This window comes from Rhipicephalus sanguineus, chromosome 4 (genome assembly GCF_013339695.2).
Source record: "Rhipicephalus sanguineus isolate Rsan-2018 chromosome 4, BIME_Rsan_1.4, whole genome shotgun sequence".
NCBI classification, from domain to species: domain Eukaryota; kingdom Metazoa; phylum Arthropoda; class Arachnida; order Ixodida; family Ixodidae; genus Rhipicephalus; species Rhipicephalus sanguineus.
The window spans coordinates 3,024,583-3,045,354 of NC_051179.1; the positions used below are offsets into that span (position 1 = coordinate 3,024,583).

The following is a 20,772-nucleotide window of genomic DNA, read 5'->3' on the forward strand; positions in this document are numbered from 1 at the left end:
AATGAGGTTCGAACCTGGGCCCTCTGCGTGGGAGCCCAGTATTCTTACATGCCAGTGCTTGAAACTGCTTTGCAAAAAGACCCTATAGAGGCTTCATATCGGGAAGGCACCACATTAACTTATGTAATGTAGTGTGGTAGAAGAGTGAAATAACAACCAGGCGTCAAACAACGCAAATTCTGTAACTAGGCGTCAAACAGTGCGAATTGCGCAACGAGTGGGTTCTTGAATGCTTCCAACACATTACATAGGTCTCTGCCATAATCCTTTGTCATCAGCCACAGCATCAACAAAGTGCACATAATGCCTTACAGGTGTTTAGCGGGTGCCAGGGTTCTCCGCAGAATGACGAAAAATTGCATAGTGGCTGCTTCCCTACTTCACAAAAATTATGATGATTTATAGCGTAGTGGGTTCCTCGCAAGTGCACTTCTATTGGTTGCCAAGGAAGCCCATAAGGCTCCCATGATCCATTTGCGCAGGGTCTCAATGAAGTTAATTCTCTCCTTCTCCGGTTAACGTATGTTATAAAGCGTGACGGTAGAGTTCAGTAAAGACCGGGCGTAACACAATGCGAATTACGTAAGTAGGGGGTCGTTTGAAGCTTCCAACCCATTGCAAAATTCTCAGCCATAATTCTTCCTCGTCATCAACCGTATCATCAACAAAGATGGTACCTCGCTTCTGCACAGAATGACAAATAGTGTCGTGGTGGGTGCTTCCCAACTTGACAAAAATTGATTTGTGCCGTAATGGGTACGTTGCTAGTGTACTTGAATTAGGGGCCACAAGAGAGTTTACAACGGGCTCTAGAAATGCCGCTCTTCCAGCTTTTGCTGTGACTGTGCTGCGCTTTCTGCGCAGGCCTGGTGTTTTTTGTTGAAGCACTCGAAGGTTGTAAAAAAATGGTATAGCCATGTCTTGCCTTAAGTCTGCCCTCACCAAGTCGTGTGAGCACAAAATGAGTGATAGCTTTAAAGCACAGGTCTTTTAGAGGTAGGTTATCCTTGTGATGCAGTGGCCACTGTCGCTAAATGTTCAAAGAAGGCCATTATGTTAAGTCCGAGCATGGTTGCAGAAAGCGATAGGAAGAAACTTGTCCTAGGTATACCGTACATTCATAGCGTATCTCACAGGAGCAGGAAGTAGATAGGCCGTTAATGTTGTCTTCACGGCTGCCAATAAGCTGGGTAAGATTTGTGGCACTGTGGTGAGGAAGAATGAGCGAGTAAAAGACAAGAAGCGGACTGATATTTGTTTCGTAAAACACACCAACAAATTCACTGATGGCCGTACAAGTGTGGTGTATAAGGTCGCTTTCAGCTGCGGCCGCTTCTATGTAGGACAGACGGGCCGCTGCATTAACCAGAGGCTATGGGAAAATAAGAGATCGCTAACTGGAGGCTCACCTTCTAATTACATTGCCGTGAGTGTAAGGGCACAATTTGATGAATGGACACTTTTGTACCGGCACAGGAATGAAGAAATGAGGCATGACATCTCGATAATCGTGGTAGTGCATGTGTGAGCCAACCGTCGATCAACTTGCACAAAGAAGAAATCAAATGCCTTAACAGTTATCTTTCACCTAGACGCCCACGCTTGCCAAATATATTATCTGGGCATGCGCACATAAGTTTTTGTGCCTTTCTTATTCGACCACTGTGTGCCTCTTCAGTTGTTGGTTGGCGTTTGTGGTGTCGTAACTTCTTTGTTGTGTCTGTGTTTGCACGCCCTGTCTTTTTTAGTATGAATACTTACCGACTAGCTGAGCTGTCTGTTATTCTAAGTAGATGCAACTCTGGTTGAAGGAGCACAATAGAGGCCATCTATCGGTGGCCCGAAATACTTAGTAATAGTTGCGGCTAGTCGAATGAGCTACGAAAGAAATGGAAAAGGAGGTAAAGCATATTTCTTTCTAGTCCTGATGAACAGCAAAAGACGAAACACTCCAAGGAACCTAGTTTGGCAGGGTAGACGATAGCACTCGCTGCTTGGTGGCAACCGCTTCTCCAGGGGGAGAACAAACAGGACGGCCACCTGGGGGGGCGCCTGTCCCACTTGGTGCAATTGAGTGCCTGTCAGTAAATGAAACATTCCTCTTTAATTAGCTGCCTGGGGCTAGACCTGATCTGGCAGCAGTACTTTCCTGTAGCTTTGCGTCGCGCATGTCTTGAGGTGACCCCTGAATATTCTTGATGTGCAGCCACATTGCAGAGGAGAGTGTGTGAGGCGGAGGTGGCACCATGGCCAGCTCGGTTGCAGTGTGGGAGCTCCGCTTCAGTAGAGATGACAGCCAGGCAGTCTTATTTTTCCTTCTCTCTTACAGAGGGCTGTGAAAGACAAAAAAAATAGCTGTGTATGAAACAGCTTGACTAGTTCACAGCCCCAGAAAAAAAGCACCAAAAAGAAGTCTGAGTGGTAACAGCATGCCGGTAAGCATGAACACTTCACAGGCAGTGTGCTACTACAGGGCATACATGTTGAATTTGTAATTCTCGTGCATAGGTATTAGAAAATTCAAGACGGAAGTTGTTAGACTGTGTAAAAAAATTCTGAAACGTAATGTAAACATCATCCAGAAACAGAGATGTAGGACACAATTCACTGCATACAGAAAAGGCATTATTGAGATTACCGTCTTGAAAATAGCTACATACAGTTGAAAAGAATATTTTTATTTTGACACGGAAAACAAACCGGGCAATTGGAAGTAATTGCCATTCAATTGAAGATGAAGTATTGCACCGCTGGCAGTTTACCTGTCCTGATATGAGCAGTGGAATAAGTAAAAATTGTTCCGACCATAGTGATCGGAAGAAGACAAGCGCTGTTTGCCAGGGTGGGGCATCTACCTCCCTCCCTGATGGGTGGGATTCCCAAGTTGGCCAAGCTGTTTTTATCTTATTAGTAGCTTCCAATATGAATTTGTGGCTCAGTGTGTGCACCCTAAGTGTTCCTGAACTACATATCTAATGGATGCCGCAAGATGTGCATTGAGTATATGCCTAGTCCATTTTAATTCTGAACCATGCATATTTTATTAACGCTTTCACTGCCAGTCTTGAGTATACTCGTTCTGTCTCTTAAATTCACTCCTTGCCACTTGCGAGACTGCTCTTGTCAGAAAAATAATGTGCCGTTGTCTGTGGTGATATTTTTGAGCTTGCACATCAGCGATCCTTTACAACTTCCAGTGTCTCGCCACCTATCGCAAAGCGCTGTTCACTGCCAAGATTGTTCCACATTACTTTAGTTTTATGCATATTAATTTTCAGACCTACTCTTCTACTTTCCGTATCCAGTTCAGTAATCATGAGCTGTAATTCGTCTCCCGCGTTACTCATCAATGCAATGTCATCAGCGAATCGTAGGTTACTGAGATACTCTCCATTAACTCTTATCCCTAACTCTTCCCAATCTAGGGCCCTGAAAACCTCCTGTAAACACGCGGTGAATAACATTGGAGAGATCGTGTCTCCCTGCCGTATGCCCTTCTTTATTGGGATTCTGTCGCTTTCTTTATGGAGGACTATAGTGGCTGTGGATCCGCTGTAGATTTCTTCCATTATGTTTATATATGCTTCGTCGATGCCTTGATTCCGCAGTGCCTGCATGACTGCTGATGTCTCCACCGAATCAAATGCCTTCTCGTAATCTATGAAGGCTATGTATAGGGGTTGGTTGTATTCCGCGCATTTCTCTATCACCTGATTGATAGTATGAATATGGTCTATTGTTGAGAATCCTGTACGAAATCCTGCCTGGTCCCTTGGTTGATTGAACTCTAATGTCGTATTAATTCTGTTAGCAATTACTTTTGTAAATAGCTTGTAGACAACGGACAGTAAGCTTATGGGCCTGTAATTTTTCAGGTCCTTGACGTCCCCTTTCTTATGGATCAAGATGATGTTGGCATTTTTCCAAGATTCTGGTATCCTCTCCGTCGAGAGGCACTTCGTATACAGGGTGGCCAGTTTCTCTAACATAATCTCTCCACCGTCTTTCAACAGGTCTGATGTTACCTGATCCTCACTAGCTGCTTTGCCTCTTTGCATTCTCTTTAGGGCTTTCTTTACTTCTGCTGTCAATACTGGTGGGATGTCAGATTCCTCTGCGCTAATACTGCTTCTTACGTTATCATCCTGAATGCCTCGGCTGCTGTACAGATCTCTGTAGAACTCTTCCGCTACCTCAACTATTCTATCCATATTGTTTGTGACCTTGCCTTCCTTGTCCCTTAATGCATACATCTGATTTTTGCCTATGCACAGTTTTGTCTTCATAGCTTTGAGGCTTCTTCCGTTCTTTAGAGCATGCTCAATTCTCTCCATATTATACTTTCTTATGTCGGCTACTTTACGCCTATTGATTCACTTCGAAAGCTCCGCCAGCTCTATTTTGTCTGTTGCATTTGAGGCTTTCATAGCTTGACGTTTCTTAATGAGGTTTTTCGTATCTTGGGATAGCTTACCAGTGTCCTGTCTAAAGACTGTATCCCTGACTTCCACTGCACACTCCTTAATGATACTAGTCAGATTATCATTTACGTCTACTTAGGACAGGTAGTAACCGCGGAGCCGAACCATGAGAGTGAAATAACTAGAAGAATAAGGATGGGTTGGGGCTCATTCGGCAAGCATTATCAAATCATGAATGGTAATCTACCACTATCCCTCAAGAGGAAGGTATATAACAGCTGCATCTTACCGGTACTTACCTACGGAGCAGAAACCTGGAGACTTACAAAGAGGGTTCAACTTAAATTGAGGACGACGCAGCGAGCGATAGAAAGGAAAATGATAGGTGTAACCTTAAGAGACAGGAAGAGAGCAGAGTGGGTCAGGGAACAAACGGGGGTTAAGGACATCATAGTTGAAATCAAGAAGAAGAAATGGATATGGGCCGGGCACGTAGCACGTCGGCAGGATAACCGGTGGTCGTTAAGGGTGACTGACTGGATTCCAAGAGATGGCAAACGCGTGAGGGGGAGACAGAAAATTAGGTGGGATAGATGAGATTAAGAAGTTTGCAGGTATAACGTGGCAGCAGAAAGCACAGGACCGGGTTGATTGGCGGAACATGGGAGAGGCCTTTGCCCTGCAGTGGGCGTAGACAGGCTGATGATGATGATGATCAGCGATCGGCTCGCGTCCCTTTGTCAGTGCGTGCCTCAGCAGCGCAGCCGTGGCAAATTGGCGTGCCATTTGCGCGCGCTATTTGACAGGAGAAATTCAGGAGCTCTTGAACAATTTGGACTCGAATAAAATGGATAATTATTGTCTGAGTGACTCTGAATTAATGGGTAATTATTTATTAAATTAATTATTTGGTAATTGATTCATTGCTTGTAATGAGTACAACTTTTACTTTGTTGAGATAATTCACCATAAAAATGTTTACATGTCCTTAAGAGCATCATTGCCAACAGAAGACCTCTGCATGAGTGCAGGAAAAAAGAGAACGGCATGCTCATTATGTCCTGAAAAGAACATGCTGGTATCATCGGCATATATTATGTATTTTGCTGAAAATATTTACAGTGTCGTTAAGATAGGTGTTGAATAATAATGGCCCCAAAATACTGCCTTGCAGCACTCCACACAGTGCAGGTTGCTCACCGAAATAAGAGTTGCTTGTGCATACAACTTGTCGTCTGCCGGATAGGGCCAAATGCCATTTCAGTGTAATTTATTTAATGGCATTTTATGATTAATTAAACGAAAGGCATTGCAAGAGTGTATGAAAATGCCATGAACGAGTGCCTTTTCTTGAGATTGTAATCTTTTTGCTTCAGAAGTGCAGGTTCATCTAATTTATTTTTTTTGAAAGCCATACTGATGAGGTGTAATCAGTCAATCAATCAATTAGTTTATTATCATGATATAAAAAGATGTTACAGGGAGTAAAATATACATACGTAAGTGGCTAGTTGGTTAGTATTCATACTGGCAGGGTTTTGCAGTGCGCGAACATAGGAAAAAAGGAGAGAGAAAGAGCGCTCTTTCTCTGCCCTTTTTTCCTATGTTCGCGCGCTGCAAAACCCTGCCAGTATGAATACATACGTAAATTGTATTTGTCAATATTAGAATATTATTATAGTATTAGAAGTAAATTGTATTTATCAATAAACCTTGAAAGTAGAGTATGTAAAATTTATGTCAATGGTTTTTGAGAACACAGGCAAGATCGACACCGGTCGTTAATTGCCTAAATAATTTCGGTCAACTTTTTTTATAAAGCACGGTCACTTTTGCTATTTACATTGCTGAAAGAAATGGAGTGTGTAGACGGCCCTTTTAGATCCCCGCTGGACCCAACACAGCTTCCCAGGGCCTTTTGGTCATGTGATCTGCATGCGAGGGCAGGCGGTGGCTGCGCACAGTTCGGTGGGTTTATGGCACGGCACTTGGGCTCCCTTTGCTCGGGCAGACCCACGGCTTGCGCATGTCTGCGCCACTGTTGTGAACAACTTGACTGTACCAGTAGAGCTTGGCCTAGGGTTTTATACGGACATGGAAGTTGAATGAAAAGAAGCACAGAGCGCGTATGATACCACTGAGCAGTGTGGCCAACAGTGCTTGACGAGGGTTGTCCTCCTGCAGGTGCTGACATCCTACTGCCCAGCCAATGCTCGGCCCATAGCTGAGGTGGTGCAAGCCACACCGGCCGACTACGAGGCTGCGGTGGCTGCGAGCTGTGCAGCCTGGCAGCAGTGGGCAGACCTTCCGGCCCCCAAGCGGGGTGACATTGTGCGCCAGATGGGCGACGCGCTGCGCCGCTACAAGGAGCCACTGGGCAAGCTGGTCTCCCTCGAGATGGGCAAGATTCTACCTGAAGGCCTGGGCGAGGTACGGGGCATGCGGCCACAAACTTTCTAGGCGGTGTTGCGCACTTGTTTCCCAAGCACAGCCGCGTCCACATCTGTGTAGAGCTGATACCGTGAAATCCCGAGCAACTGCCGCAAGGCCGGCTGCTCGCACGCTCTACACTGAATGGACGCAGCTGTACTCATCACGTTATCCCCCCTCAACTCGTGTGGCCCTTCGTCGGCATCTCTGTGTGAATTCAAACTATGAGACGGCCATCGGTAGCCATGGCAACTCGTTTTTCACCAGACTTGTTTTTCACCTATGGTCAAGCAGGCCCACGTTGCTCAGTCGTGCACACAGACCATGCCGGCGGCTTTAGGAAGCAAACGTAGCTCTCGTACCATTTGTAATCTGCAAAACCTGCTCGTAGCAGGCTTTTGAGGCTGCGACTCAAATCGTTCAGGCAGTCCAGAGGTGTTGGGCCTCAAGTCAGCTCTGCAACATGATCAGCTAGCCAACTTGGCCACTTTCCAAGAGTGTTTGAATGGGCTAGGGATAACAAGGTTAGTGAGAATTGCCTGAAGTAAGGTGACCACCAAGATATAGTCACCATGAAGACTGACTAATTTAGGATTTTTCTTGTTTACAAATACGAGGTTTGAGAAAGAAATGACAGCACAGAGGAAATGAATGATTTACATATGTAAATAGACTGCTTTCTGAAATAGCAGGCTGTGCCCACATAACAAACACTGGGCCCCAGTCACCATTTCCAATCGGGATGAAACCTACTCAAGGTTCTAGGCCAGCCACTACAGTGTTAGTTCTTGAAAAAAAGGTTTTGTTTGCGTAAAAAAAAAAGAAGAAAGATGCTGGCCATAAATATAATTTTTCGCAAATTTTGAACTTTGAGCGCACTTGACAAACAAACGGTGCACTTCTTGGTCACAATATCTATTTCTAACAAAGAACTAGTGAAATGCAGCCTTATCAGTATTTTATTTTCCTTTGCTGTGAAATGAGCATTTTTTGAGAAAGAAAAATCCAACATGGTAAACAGCACGTATTTCGAGAATCTATTGCTGTAGACATACTTCACATAAAAAACAGCGCTAAAAACGGCGGACAAGAGAAAGAAGGACACAGACGGCGGCTGTCTGTGTCCTTCTTTCTTTTGTCCGCCGTTTTTAGCGCTGTTTTTTATGTGAAGTATGTCATACCAACTCGCCCAAGCAACCACTTTAGCTGTAGACATGTTGAACTGATGGTTATAAAACTCGGTACACATTGACCTTGATATTCTTTCCTTGTTTTAAAATTTTTGTGGGTTTTGCATTCGCCATTATAGTAGTTTAAAACTGTGCTGAATCATGTGTGTTTTTTCAGTTTTTTTTTTTTTTTTCAGAAAATAGTTTTTTCAGAAAGGGTGTTCTTGATTTTTTTTTCTTTCAAAATCTTCTATTGAAGTCAAGGTCGTTCGTTGTCTGCCACTCTGCTAAAAGAAATGCGTTATATTATTTGGGTTGCTAACAAGTGATAATCTGTCACATGTGACCAACTCAGCCTTGTGGCCGCTATGTGCTGCAAATCTTGTTGATTGTAATCTTCACAAAGAATCTGTTGAAAAAGACCAAATGCACTCGGGTTGCATGGTGCTGCAAGCTTTGTCGCTGCTAAATGAACTTGAGCAGGTGATCCGTGGTTGCGGGCGCTCACCTTACGTCAGCACTGCTTCGATGTTGTGGGGATGGAGCTCGGGTGGCGAATGAGAGGAGGAATGCCCCCGGTAGAGAGCAAGCTGACTTCAGGCGCTCACTGCAAAATTGCCAGCAGAGTCTTTGTTGTATAATGTGGCTTTTGTTGGCACATAACAGCCTTTAACTTTCACAGTGATGCATTCCTTGTCTCGTTCGTCCTCTGAGCGTAGTTTGGCGCCCAAGCGGAGCTCGTCCGCAGTCGAAGCGGCACTCATGTAATGTGAGCACCCGCACCATCGAGCGGCCGTGGCTGCGGGTGTGTCAAGTGGCCGAACCATGACATCTGGCTGCGAATTTGTTGTTGTGCAGCTGCTGCTTTGTGATTATGTCGCGTACAATTCTCTTGAACAACTTATATCTGATTTTCAACACATAACGAACGGCGTGGCTGCTAGGCTGACTTGGTCACATGTGGCTCATTGTAACTTGTTACCAACCAAAATAATGCAACGTTTTTTTACGCAGAATGGTAGGTGACGTCCTTTACTTCAAGCGGAGGGATTTTAAGAGAAATCAAAAATGGCCTTTTTGAGAAAACTATTTTCAAACTTCGGTGTTTTTGGTAAATCACTTATGTTTCAGCACAATTATGGAGTGAAACGGAGCGTGATAAAACCACGAAATCATTTTAAAAGAGAGCGCATATCAAAGTTAAGATGTAGTACCGATTTTTATTATCTTCAGTTTAACCTGTTCGCAGCAATAAGTTCCTGAAATACAGCTATTGTGTGCGATTTGCCACGTTTGTGATTTTTTTTTCTTCAAAGCTGCTTCGATAGGTAGAGGAAATAAGACTCGTAAGATTGTATTTTACTTGTTCCTTGAGGGGGAATAAATATTAGAATCAAGAAATGCACCAATATTTTCCTAGGTGTGCTCGAAGTTCAGAAATCGCGAAATTGGCGGAAAAGTGTTTTTTGCGGCCAAGATTTAGATATTCTTTTTTCAGGCAAACAATTTTTTTTTCTCAAAGCTACCTAACTGCGATACCATGGTTCTGGGTCTAACACCTACGCCTACGGTTAATTTCATCAAAATCGGGAATGGTGACTGGGACCTCATGCTCGATCTTATCTGGACACACCTAGCAGAAAAATAAGACAATTTTCAAAAGATAGGTAGCATGCGTTTTTGGAAAATAATTTTGTTTGAAAAACTTGTGCAGAAAAAGATGCACTGGCAGTGATGCTTGGAGCCTGGCCACATGGCCAGCCTTTCTGAAACGGTGTACATTACAGCATCAATTAATCACTGTACAGTATGCTATTGCTGAAGCGTTCTGATGTCTGTATACACATCAATTGGTCAAGTGCACTGCACCAGGCTATACTCGGCGACAACTTATCTTGGCATTGGAGCGAAAGCTATGGAGGCGGGGCATCCGCACATTTGTGTTACTACGCAAGTAGTTCGGCATCTTGCAGCCGATTTCAGTTCCAGTTTCGGTTTCGCTTGCTCGCATCGCTAGAGCGTTTAGCACCACGTCTACATACAGAATGAGAACATCAGTGCGCGTAGATGCATCTACCTACTGTGCTGTATATTGTCACAGGGTTGTTACGTTGACGAAGGCAGCAGTGGGCGTGTCGAAGATGAAATTCTTTATTTGGCCGAACTTGTGGGCAGGAAACGAGTCAGTCAGAGCGTCGTCCGTCAATAATTTTGACAGTGGTGAAGCATGTCGGCTATTATACATGTTCTATCGAATGCTCCAGCGTTATCGCTGGTGGCCACGTAATCTCTAGACTATTCGCGTACCGCGCGCAATCTTAATGGAAAGATCTAAAACAATCGTGACGCTTCTGGAACATCGCATCGCGGTCTGCGTGGAGCATTCCAAACAGTCTTTGCGGGTGAAGCCCGAAGACAACAAAATAAGACACATGGGAATATGATGAACGCCGCCAAGCGCACACCGCAGCCTGAATACGGTGTTTGCTCGATTGTAACGCGATCCCGATTGTAACGCGAGGGGCGACTTAAGTAGCAAAAATTTGGAGAAAAAGCTCGCATTGTGTTCGAATAAATACGGAATGCAAGTACCATGATGCCGCTGAATTGGGTTTAGATTTAAGGAGAGCTCACGCTTAATTAAAAAGAGACTGACGCAGAATATTTTATCAAGCTTCGCTGGTCACACACCTTCATAGAGCGTAGTTTCTCGGCCATGGGTATTTCATTGCGCATGAAGTAGCTGTGCACTTTGCGCCGCAATGCTGCCAACGCAAACGTGTCAGCAGCCGCGTCTTGCCGGTGATGCGCTTCTCAGTTTGGCCCGAGAAATTCAATTTCTTGCGCTTCGGGGAGGCTTAACTGTTCGCTCACTCACTTCGGTGAGCTCGGCGACAGTCCGGCACACTGCATTTGCAGACAAGTCACGCTGACGGCGCCTCACTCCAGCGATGACATTGCAGATAACTTGTGTGGTCTGGTTTGATAGCCACTTTCTGTCACATTTAGAGTACAGCTTCTTCGGAGAACGAAACGGCGAGTTTGCGGCCGCACACGGTTCAGGCCAACGGTTCAGGCGGCATCGCAGACGCCATGTTTACTGAGACTCTGAGAGAACAGGCGTGAGAAAAATGTGGTGCAGGCGTGAGAAAAACGTGGTGCTGTCCAAAAAATAAAGACAGAAACAAACTTGAAGTTTACAATAACTTTTTTTTTACGAACGGCTTCCCATGCTCGTACTTTTTTTATAATGAACAAATCTTTATTTATTCGAGTTAGGCAACTTTTCGAATTAGAAAATAAATATAGGTACTATTTCTTGGCGCGCGCGCATGCAGGCACTTTGGCTCTGTAGCTTCCACAGTGGTGCCAAGAAAAGTTGTCGCCGAGTATAGAATAGTTCAAGTAGAAATTTGGCAAGTTGCTGAACATCATACTCTCTTCAGTTATGGTCAGACTGCGCGGTGGGACGGCACACGAAGAAAGAAGAGACACAAACGAGCGCATACCAAAATGAATACTTAACAACTTCGCCAACTTTCCATGCTGCTTAATCATACTCTCTGCAGTGTTTTTAGTAGGGGCGTGCGAATATTCAAACTTTCTAATATTTTTCTAATAGTGTTTGCTATTCGATTCGATTTGCACCGGAATTTTACTATTCGAACTATTTGAACCTCCCGAAAATAAATATAATGGTCTATAATAACGGAAAATAAATATAACGGTGATAAATCGACGTGCGAAGCTGTTAGCCACTTCCACCGGTGCTCCGAGCGGTCGCTGTTTGACGACCTTGGCCGGGGGGGTCTGCTGCCAATGCGTAAAGTGCCCATTCATGATTCCGATGTGATTTGTTGCTTGCGACGAAGCACATTGCAGCTTCTTCGCTCTCGCGAAAAAGCTGCAGCTAGCGCGAGTTAGGCCTACCAACGACTTCGAGCAGTAAGTTCGATTGTGGTATGCGTGGCCGCAGTGCCTGATGTTTCAAAGTACTTCACGCTCAATAGCAAGTACAAAGAGTCGTCCAGCGATGATCTTCGTCCCGAGGTCCGAAGTGCTGACAAGCAGAACCTCAAACCGCGGGTCCCAGGAGTTGGCCTGAGACGCGCGTCTGCGATGTTCGCGGTGTGCGCGGCGCACTATCGTAATCTGATGATTGAGGTTCCACTTGCAGCTGCCAAACTAAAGCGTAATTATATTCTAAGTGATCGCCAACCCGTGAACACAGAACAAACAAATGAGTCACTAAGTAACGCGATTGTCGACAACCGTGACCTCTCGATGTGCAAGCAGCAGACGACGCTCTCCCAGAGCGAGCGTTGGACCAATGGCGAGGGGTGCTGGAGCAACATCGCGGACACAGCCAACAGGAGACCTCGAAACAAACTTTAAACATTTGCTTTTTGTACGCTTGTTTCCGATTGGAGGACCTAGCTGAAGCGGGAAATTTGAAGACTTCTCAGTCTTCAAATTTCCCGCTTTCCGATGAGCTATAATTTTTTAGTATACAGTTTAGAGAATGCTTAGGGACCCTCACTTTGAAGTATTCGCAAAATATTCGAGAAATATTTGATTCGATTCGCACTCAAAATTTCGCTATTCGCACAGCTCTAGTTTTTAGCATTACCAACGGTGGTGTCTTTGCAGACAAGTTGCATGAACGTGTTTTTCCCAATGGCATGCAGGTTCAGGAGTACATAGATGTGTGCGACTATGCTGTGGGCCTGTCACGTACCATTGAGGGCAAGTGGCTTCCCAGTGAGCGGCCGGGTCATGCCCTTCTCGAAGCGTGGAACCCACTGGGCGTCGTGGGTGTCATCACAGCCTTCAACTTCCCCGTGGCCGTCTATGGCTGGAACAGTGCCATTGCCCTGGTGTGTGGGGACACACTCCTCTGGAAGACTGCCAGCACAACTCCACTGTGTGGTGTGGCCGTCACAAAGATAATTTCCAAAGTCCTTGAGGTGAGAATTCGGAAGGCTACATAGGGGCTCTCGTAAAGCTGTTCTGCAACACCTTGCTAACTAATCGTGCAATGACCTGCTTCCTGACTCATACCTGCCACCAACGCGTTTTGACTGCATCGTGTAGAAGAGGCTGTTCCCCTTCGCCAGAATGATTGCGCTCAAACGGGCCTGAGGAACCTCAATCAATCAACCAATTAATAAAATCTTTACACTCAAACCTCGATATAACGAATGCAGATATAACAAATTATCGGTTATAACGAAGTAAATGAAATGTAGTCCTGTCATAGATAGTGTTGTGGATGCATGTTTATAACGAATTTTCGGATATAACGAATTTATTTTCGTGTCAGATGTGACTTTCTTATAATGAGGTTATAGTGTATTTTCAACAATTTGATGGGGTCCCTCAGGCAAAAAACTGTTGTAAACAGCTTAAAAGTCATCAAAGAAATTGCGCGACAAAAACACGGACAAAAGAAGCCAAGTACAAACACAGCGCAAACTTTCAACTGGATTCATTGTGCCACTGGATCTGCTTATATATGCCACAATATACATCACGCATGCGCGCGAATTTCACTCATTCTTTTCTTCTTTTTTTTCTTTTTATGCATGTGCGGTTTTTTTTGTGTCGCGTCCGTTCGTGCGCATGCGTGATGTATACTGTGGCATATATAAGCAGATCCAGCGGCACAATGAATCCAGTTAAAAGTTTGCGCTGTGTTTGTACTTGGCTTCTTTTGCCCGTGTTTTTGTCGCGCAATTTCTTTGATGTCATGGATCACCAACTAGCCCAACATGCTGCTCTCATTAAGCCTAAAAGTTCCTGAAGGCCCTTTATGACAGCACTGTAGACATCATACAGCAAAATAAAGCAAGTATATAAGCACATATTGTTCGTATTTATTAAAACATATTAGAAATGAGTTTGTGTGTAATAGTGGTCATTATATAGTTATAAAGTGCTGGGTGATTCTTATAGAACTGACCTATTTCATTCGGATCTTTTGTTACAGGTCATTCTATTTGAATGTGGTTTGTGGCAAAACATTCAGAAGGAATCAATATTGAATGGCCTATCCTGCGTTTTTTTTTTACGTGCAACATAGGAAAAGAATAAGAAATAACGAAAACCGCGAAATACCATACAAGAGGGATGCTGGGCTGGGTGCACAAAAGCCCTTGGATCAAGGCTCAGACTACAGGGCGTTTGGATTTCGCGTCAGCGTAACAGGATGAACCTGGCGTCGCCAACTTCTACCACCGCTGGTTGTTGCGAACGCTGTGCTGGACTAGACTCGCCGACAACTTTTCTTGCCGATGAAGGAAAGGCTACGGGGGCGGAGCTACTGCACATGTACTGCTCCGCTGAGTAGTCGGGTTCGGTGCGTGTCTCGAATTTAGTTTTGGTTTGTGAACTTTCCGTACCTCCTGTGACGGCCATTTGATCATTCGAGCGGCCGTCACAGGCTTAAACAGCCATTTGTTAGTGAAATTTGTCACAAGCTCCCTCGGCGAGTCGTCGAAAAAGCTGGATGGTGACGAGTGCTCACCTGAAGAGGAAGACGCCATTTTGACTGTGAGGTGCACGTAAAAGGTGCGACGTTTTCACAGGCACAAAAACGCGAAATGAAACTGCATAAAGTAAAACAAATATAAATATCTCCTTGGTGCGTGCTGACCCTCTTTTCAAACGTCTTGTATCAAAAATAAAGCAATGTTGTTTTTTGTATTCTCACGCAGAAAACACGGACGTAATTGTGGGACTGTATTCTTCAGCGGTAGCACACGCGTAGTTCAGCTCTGTAGCCTTCCCTCCAAGAAAAGTTGTTCGCCAGTATAGCCATCTCTCCTTGTATTGAATTTCGCGGCTTTCATTAATTCTTCATTTTTCTCTGCGTTGTATGTCAAAAAATGGCAAGGGCTATTAAATTTCTATCCTTGAATGTTTTGCCGCAAACTGCAATAAAATCTGATACTTGTCACAAAACTACAGCCCAATGAAATAGGTCAGTTCTAAAGGAGTCGCCCTGTAGTAAAAAAATTCCACCATCTCCCGTTAAAGGGGACCATGAGGCGATGCGAAGCCGGAGCACTTGCACGATTGCGTTCCGTTGGCGTTCGTTGGGCATGCTACCGACCTCGGGCATGCTACCAACCTCGCGTCATGGAACGCGAAGAGGAACACTACGCACACCGTGTCTTCCCTCCAGCCTGGCCGTTAATTCTCACAGAGCGAGCGGGCAACGCGGTTGACAGGCGCGCGAGGGGGATTCAGTGTAGGAAAGGAGAGAGAGCGGGAGGGGATGCGCATACGCTGGCGCTCATCGCGGCGCTGAGAGAATTTCGAATGCGGTCGACAAGGTGTGCGAAAATGAGGCAGTGTAGGAGAGGAGAGAGAGGGGGATGCGCATGCGCTGGCGCTCATCGGGGCGCTGCGCAGGAGAGAATTTCGGCATGTCGAGCCTGCATTTCAGAGGAGTCAGCCGAAGCAAGCGCTGGACTGAACGTGCGCAGCGCTACACCACTTGAAGGAGAGGAGACTAGAGGAGGAGAGTAGCGCATGCGCCGCGAGAGCAGAAGCGAGAACGCAGGAGAAGCGCAAGCAGGTGCTGGGAGAGAAGTGGAGAGAGTAACGTGCAGCTGTTGGAGAGAGGGAAGGAGGAGAGTCGCGCATGCGTAGTGTCAGTGTGGACTACCATGCCGCAGGACATACCCCCCAGCAAGAGATGCCTTCGCATCTAAAAACAGTGAAACAGTGCAACTTTATGTCATAATCAAAACTAGAATACAATAAGTACAGTAGAACCCCTCTGTTACGTTCCTCACTGCTGCGTTTTCCCGGCTGTTACGTCGTTTTTCGCCGGTCCCGGCATAGCTCCCATAGGATACAATGTACTGGGAACCCCGCTGTTACGTCGTAACTGTCGGACCGTTCCCGTATGATACGTCGCGAAGTGCGCTCGGAGCCGACCGAGTGACTGCCGAAGAGAGCAGTCATTGGTGCATTTTCACGCAGCTTGGCCTGGTTTGACTGTAACATTAGCCGCATGAGAGGTGCAAGCAACAGGATCTTTCGATTGATGCAAACAAATGTATCGCCTTCGAGATTCGAAGTGCAAAGATGGTGTCTATGACGTAATTGCTCGCAAAAGCAAGGCCTTCGAGATTGGTATTTACTATTGACAAAAGCATAGCCTTTGAGATTTGTATTTTACAAACATGGCGTATATGACGTAAATGCTTGCGAAAGCAAGGCCTTCGAGATTGGCATTCACTTCTGCCATCGCGTTGGCGTAGACTCATCATCGTTATTTGTCGGAGGACGGGAGGAGTTCGAGCTGGTTGGAGCTCGCATGGTCGTGCGCGCGGTTCGCGGTCGGACTCGCCGCGCTGGTCGTGATTGCGTGTGCTTAGTTCTTTCATGCCTACAGCTGTTGGTGTTAAAAAAATCACATACGTTGATTACATTTCTGTGGATGAGGCCGTCCCCAGCTCCGCGTTTCTATCCGTTGAATAGACCGTGGCTGAGCGCGCCAATTTTCGTGCTGCTTGTAAGCATTGAAATAAAATTCTGTACCACTAAATATTTTGTTGTTTTTCCTGTTTTTCGGCTCTTGCGTTTCCAGTCTCTTAACGTTTATTTCCTACGGTCCCTTCAAAAACGTATCAGCGAGGTTCTACTGTATACCAAGAAAAAGAGCAACACATAATAGTTCAATACATAGATCCATTCACTTGTTTTCACATATACAGGCATCACGGAATCTCTGAAAAGCAGAAATGCTGGCTGATTTCTTTCCGGGTTAAGGAATGAACGTCAGTACTTTGGTTTTTATATTTATCGAGAAGTGAAGGAATGTAGTAGACTAGTGATTCCGTATATTGCAGATTATAAATGAATGTTTTTTTCATCAAATAAGCTTCCAAAGTTCGAGGGTCGACCCATAATTGGAGTCGACCTATGCGCGGAATCATGAAGTCGACTTATCTGTGGGGTCCAACAAAAGGTCGTCGTCCTCGGATTCACTGCTATTCGACTCATCGATAACATCAGCTGCCGAGGCAGCGGAGTCGTGGGAACTGCTATCTCCCAACGCACGCGCGCCGCTTCAGGAGCCAGATGTTTTTGGGATCTGCCGCGACGATCACGAAACTTATAGCGAAACCACATGAAACTATGGAGCCTGTTGAAAAATCACTACCGCGTGGCATTAATACCAACTGCTTGGGAAACAAGGTCTCGAAAGCAGCATTTCAAACCTTTGATAGAGGGCTAACGATGCTCTATGGAAAAAATAGGAATTTATCTTGTGATATACCCTGCAGTTTTGTTTTCATATAGTAGGAATGATTTGTTGACAAACCATGGGCATTCCACGGAAAAGCTGGCAGCGCCACGTGGGCTGGCAACACTTCGCGGGGAACTGAACCAAATGACCAGTTACATGCGCCCACGAGCGTCTTTGCGTCTTTTTGCACTCACGCCTGTTCTCCATTTCTGCATTTCGCTCCCCAACGGACACCAAGATGCCATCGCTAGGCCGGCAACAGTACAGCGCTGCTTTCAAGCCACAAGCAATCCTCTACGCAGAGTCGGAAAGCAACGTTGCAGCAGGGCACAAGTTCGATGTGTTGGAAAAGTGCGTGAGGGAATGGAGAAAACAGAGGACCAAGATATTCGTGGGGACACGCTGTTCCTTTCGCGGACCGAAGTCTGGACGATACCCTGCCGTTGAGGAGGCACTTCGAGATTGGGTTCACAACCGGAGAAACAAGAGTCTGCTACGATGATATTGAAGCAAAAGCATGTACTGTCGCAAAGGATATGTGCATCCCGCAAACCAAGTTCAATGTATCCAAGAAATGGGTCACGAACTTCATGAAACGGAATGGCCTGAGCCTAAGACGACGCAAAACTGTGTGCCAAAGGTTGCCCGAAGCCTAGAAAGAAAAACAGTGCGCATTGCTTCGCTACGTGAGTGACCTGAAGGCAAAGCATTCATTCCTGCTGGGTTAAATCGGCAATGCCGACCAGACTCCCGTATGGTTTGGCAGCCTGGCAAGAGGACAGTGTCCGGAAAAGGGGAGCGCCAGGTTCGCCTGCTGGCAATGTGCAACATGCACAACCGTTTCACTGTCATGTTGTGCTGTACGGCCGGACGTGCACAAGCTACCCCCATTTCTTCTGTTCAAAAGGAAAACGATGCCAAACAAAGAAAAGTTTCCACCGAAAGTTATCATGCAGGTGAATGAAAAGGGTTTTTTCAACGATGAAACTTCTTCCAGTGGTTTCGTCTTGTGTGGTGCAGGCGCCCGAGTGCACTGCTGAAGCCCCGCAGCATGCTCATCCTGGACTCCTTCCGCGGCCACATCACAGATTGAGTGGAGAAAGCAGTAGCGCACTCCGGATATAAGCTGGTCATCAATCCGGGCGGACTGACACCTATTCTCCAGCCACTTGACGTGGCGCTCAATAAGCCATTCAAAGACTGCATGTGCGTGTTCGACAATCAATGGTGCCAACAGGAAAACCCGAAGAAACCGACAGGGAAGCTGAAGCGCACTTCTTTGAGTGAAGTGGCGCAATGGGTCAACGATGCCTGGTATGGACTTCCAACCGACATGGTCTGCGTGGTGTTTTCCACGTGTGGCATCTCAGTACCACCGGCACGGCACCCCTTCCGACGGCGGGCAGCAGCAGTGGCTCACACGATTACAACGACCGTGACTGCGTCCTTCTGTCAAGCGACGACGAGTGTTTCATGGGCAAATAAATATTTCTTCGCATCACTCCCTCTTCTGAAAAACTTATTGGTGAGCTAAGGCCGCAGCGTGAGGAGTCAACCTTTTTTTTTTTTGCCTAGAGGGGGTTGCAAGTTGGGGGGTCGACTTACAACCGGTAATATACGGTAATTAGTATGCATGCAGTGCACTGATGATCGCAATTCGGCCCAACCACAGAAATCAAATTTCTAAATTTCTCGACTGTGATAGGGTGCATTCAGCATTCTGCGTAAAGGAGCCAATCACGACTACAGTTAAACCTGCTTATAACGAACCTCCATATAACGAATTCCTGGATATAACGAAATTTTTCTATTCCGCATCGCTACTCCATTGAAGCACATGTATTTGAGACCTCTACGTAACGAAGTGGCAGCGGGGGAGACCCCCTCGAAATAACGAATTTTCCCCACCGACGACCTAAACGTGTTGGCCCAAATTTTGTCATTTTTGCGCGAGCAGCAACCCGAAGCACCTTCTCTGCCGCGATGGAATGCGAAGCGGCGGCATCGCGCTTGGCACGCTCGAAGGCACGGCGACTGCGAGGCGAGAGCGAGTGCACGTGTGTGTGTGCGTGCGCAAGGCGGGCCTGCATCCCTCGACCTGGCGATCTTGCCGCCGCGGGCATGACCTTTCCAAACCCTCCCTTCAAGCCTGATCCCGCCGCTTGCTGCTGCTGGCCTAGCCCGCTCTTTTTTGCCGAAGAGAGAGAGAGAGAGAGAGAGAAAATAAAGTTTTTTTTTTTCGACGCGCCGGCAGCATCACTCTTTGGTTTTATTCTTTATTCATCAGATACCCCACAGCACCCGAAGGCGTTATAGCAGGGGGCTACATCAATAAATGAAGTACATCTTCGTTCGCACACATAATACAAATTTGTTCACACATAAATACATCTTCGTTCAGGTTACAGCACGGGTTTACAGCATTGAATAAAATACATCTTCGTTCCCACTATGTACTTGCTTTTCAGTTAGCCTATTCCACTGTTTAATTGTTGTGGAAAAAATGAATCTGCATACACGTTCGTTTTAGCCAGGATTTTGCAACTATGATCAAAACGCTTTGAAATGTAATGAGGTGTGTGTAGGTAAATTTCTCTGTTAATTCCAGTTTTATTATCGTAAATCAAATAAAGAAGTTTTAATCGCCGTTTATGGCGGTGGTCAGAAAGACACTCCCATCCTAGCTTAGCCTTCATTGCAGTGCAGCTCTCCCTCCTTCCGTACTGTCCCAAGACGAACCTGGCAGCACGATTTTGTATTTGTTCAAGAGCAGCAATGAAGGTTATCTCGGCGGGGTCCCACACGACACAACCGTTACAGTGCAAGTCTCTGCGCTTCACTTCGCTAACCTGACACTAGGTGACACTATGTACTTACAAAGGAAAAAAAAAAAGGGAGTCGCAGCAGCGCCGGCAGCACTGTGGCTTTCCGCATTCTCCGCGCCTTTCTTTGTTGGTTTTCTTTGGTACGTCGCCATCGTGTCGCTCACTCTTTATTTCCGACGCCTCGCACTTGTGCGAACCGACACACGACCACGCACCCAGTACCTGTTGTGACAATCCAAGGATGAGTGCTTTGATGAAAAAAGGCAAGGTACTGACTCTTGAGGACAAAATGGCCATCTTGGACGCCGTTTCTAGAGGCCAAAAAAAGAAGGATGTCGCTGCCAAATTTGGCATCCCAGCTAGTTCTTTGTCGACAATTTTAAACGTGAAAGATGCGATTTGCAGCGCTGTGAAGCGTGGCACGGACAGCGAAAAGAAGTTGAAGTCGTCAACATATGCCGACGTCAACAAAGCTGCGTTCACATGATTTATGGACATACGGGCATGAAACGTACCCATCAGTGGCGCTGTGTTGCAGCAAAAGGCAAGGGATTATGCTTGCATCCTGGGCTGCGATGATTTAAAAGGCAGTAACGGTTGGCTCGAAGGTTTTAAACGCAGGTACGGGATTGTCGGCAAAGTGATCAGTGGAGAGTCCTCCT

General features: G+C 46.0%; 1 protein-coding gene across 1 annotated transcript in view; it reads left to right on the top strand.

Annotated features, from left to right (window-relative positions):
* Positions 1 to 20,772, top strand: part of LOC119389294 (alpha-aminoadipic semialdehyde dehydrogenase) — a 70,869-nt gene that overhangs the window by 18,281 nt on the left and 31,816 nt on the right. The window contains exons 2-3 of the mRNA XM_037656503.2: positions 6,606 to 6,851; positions 12,709 to 12,987. Coding sequence (XP_037512431.1) covers positions 6,606 to 6,851; positions 12,709 to 12,987 — 525 coding nt within the window. The remainder of the gene's footprint in view (positions 1 to 6,605; positions 6,852 to 12,708; positions 12,988 to 20,772) is intronic.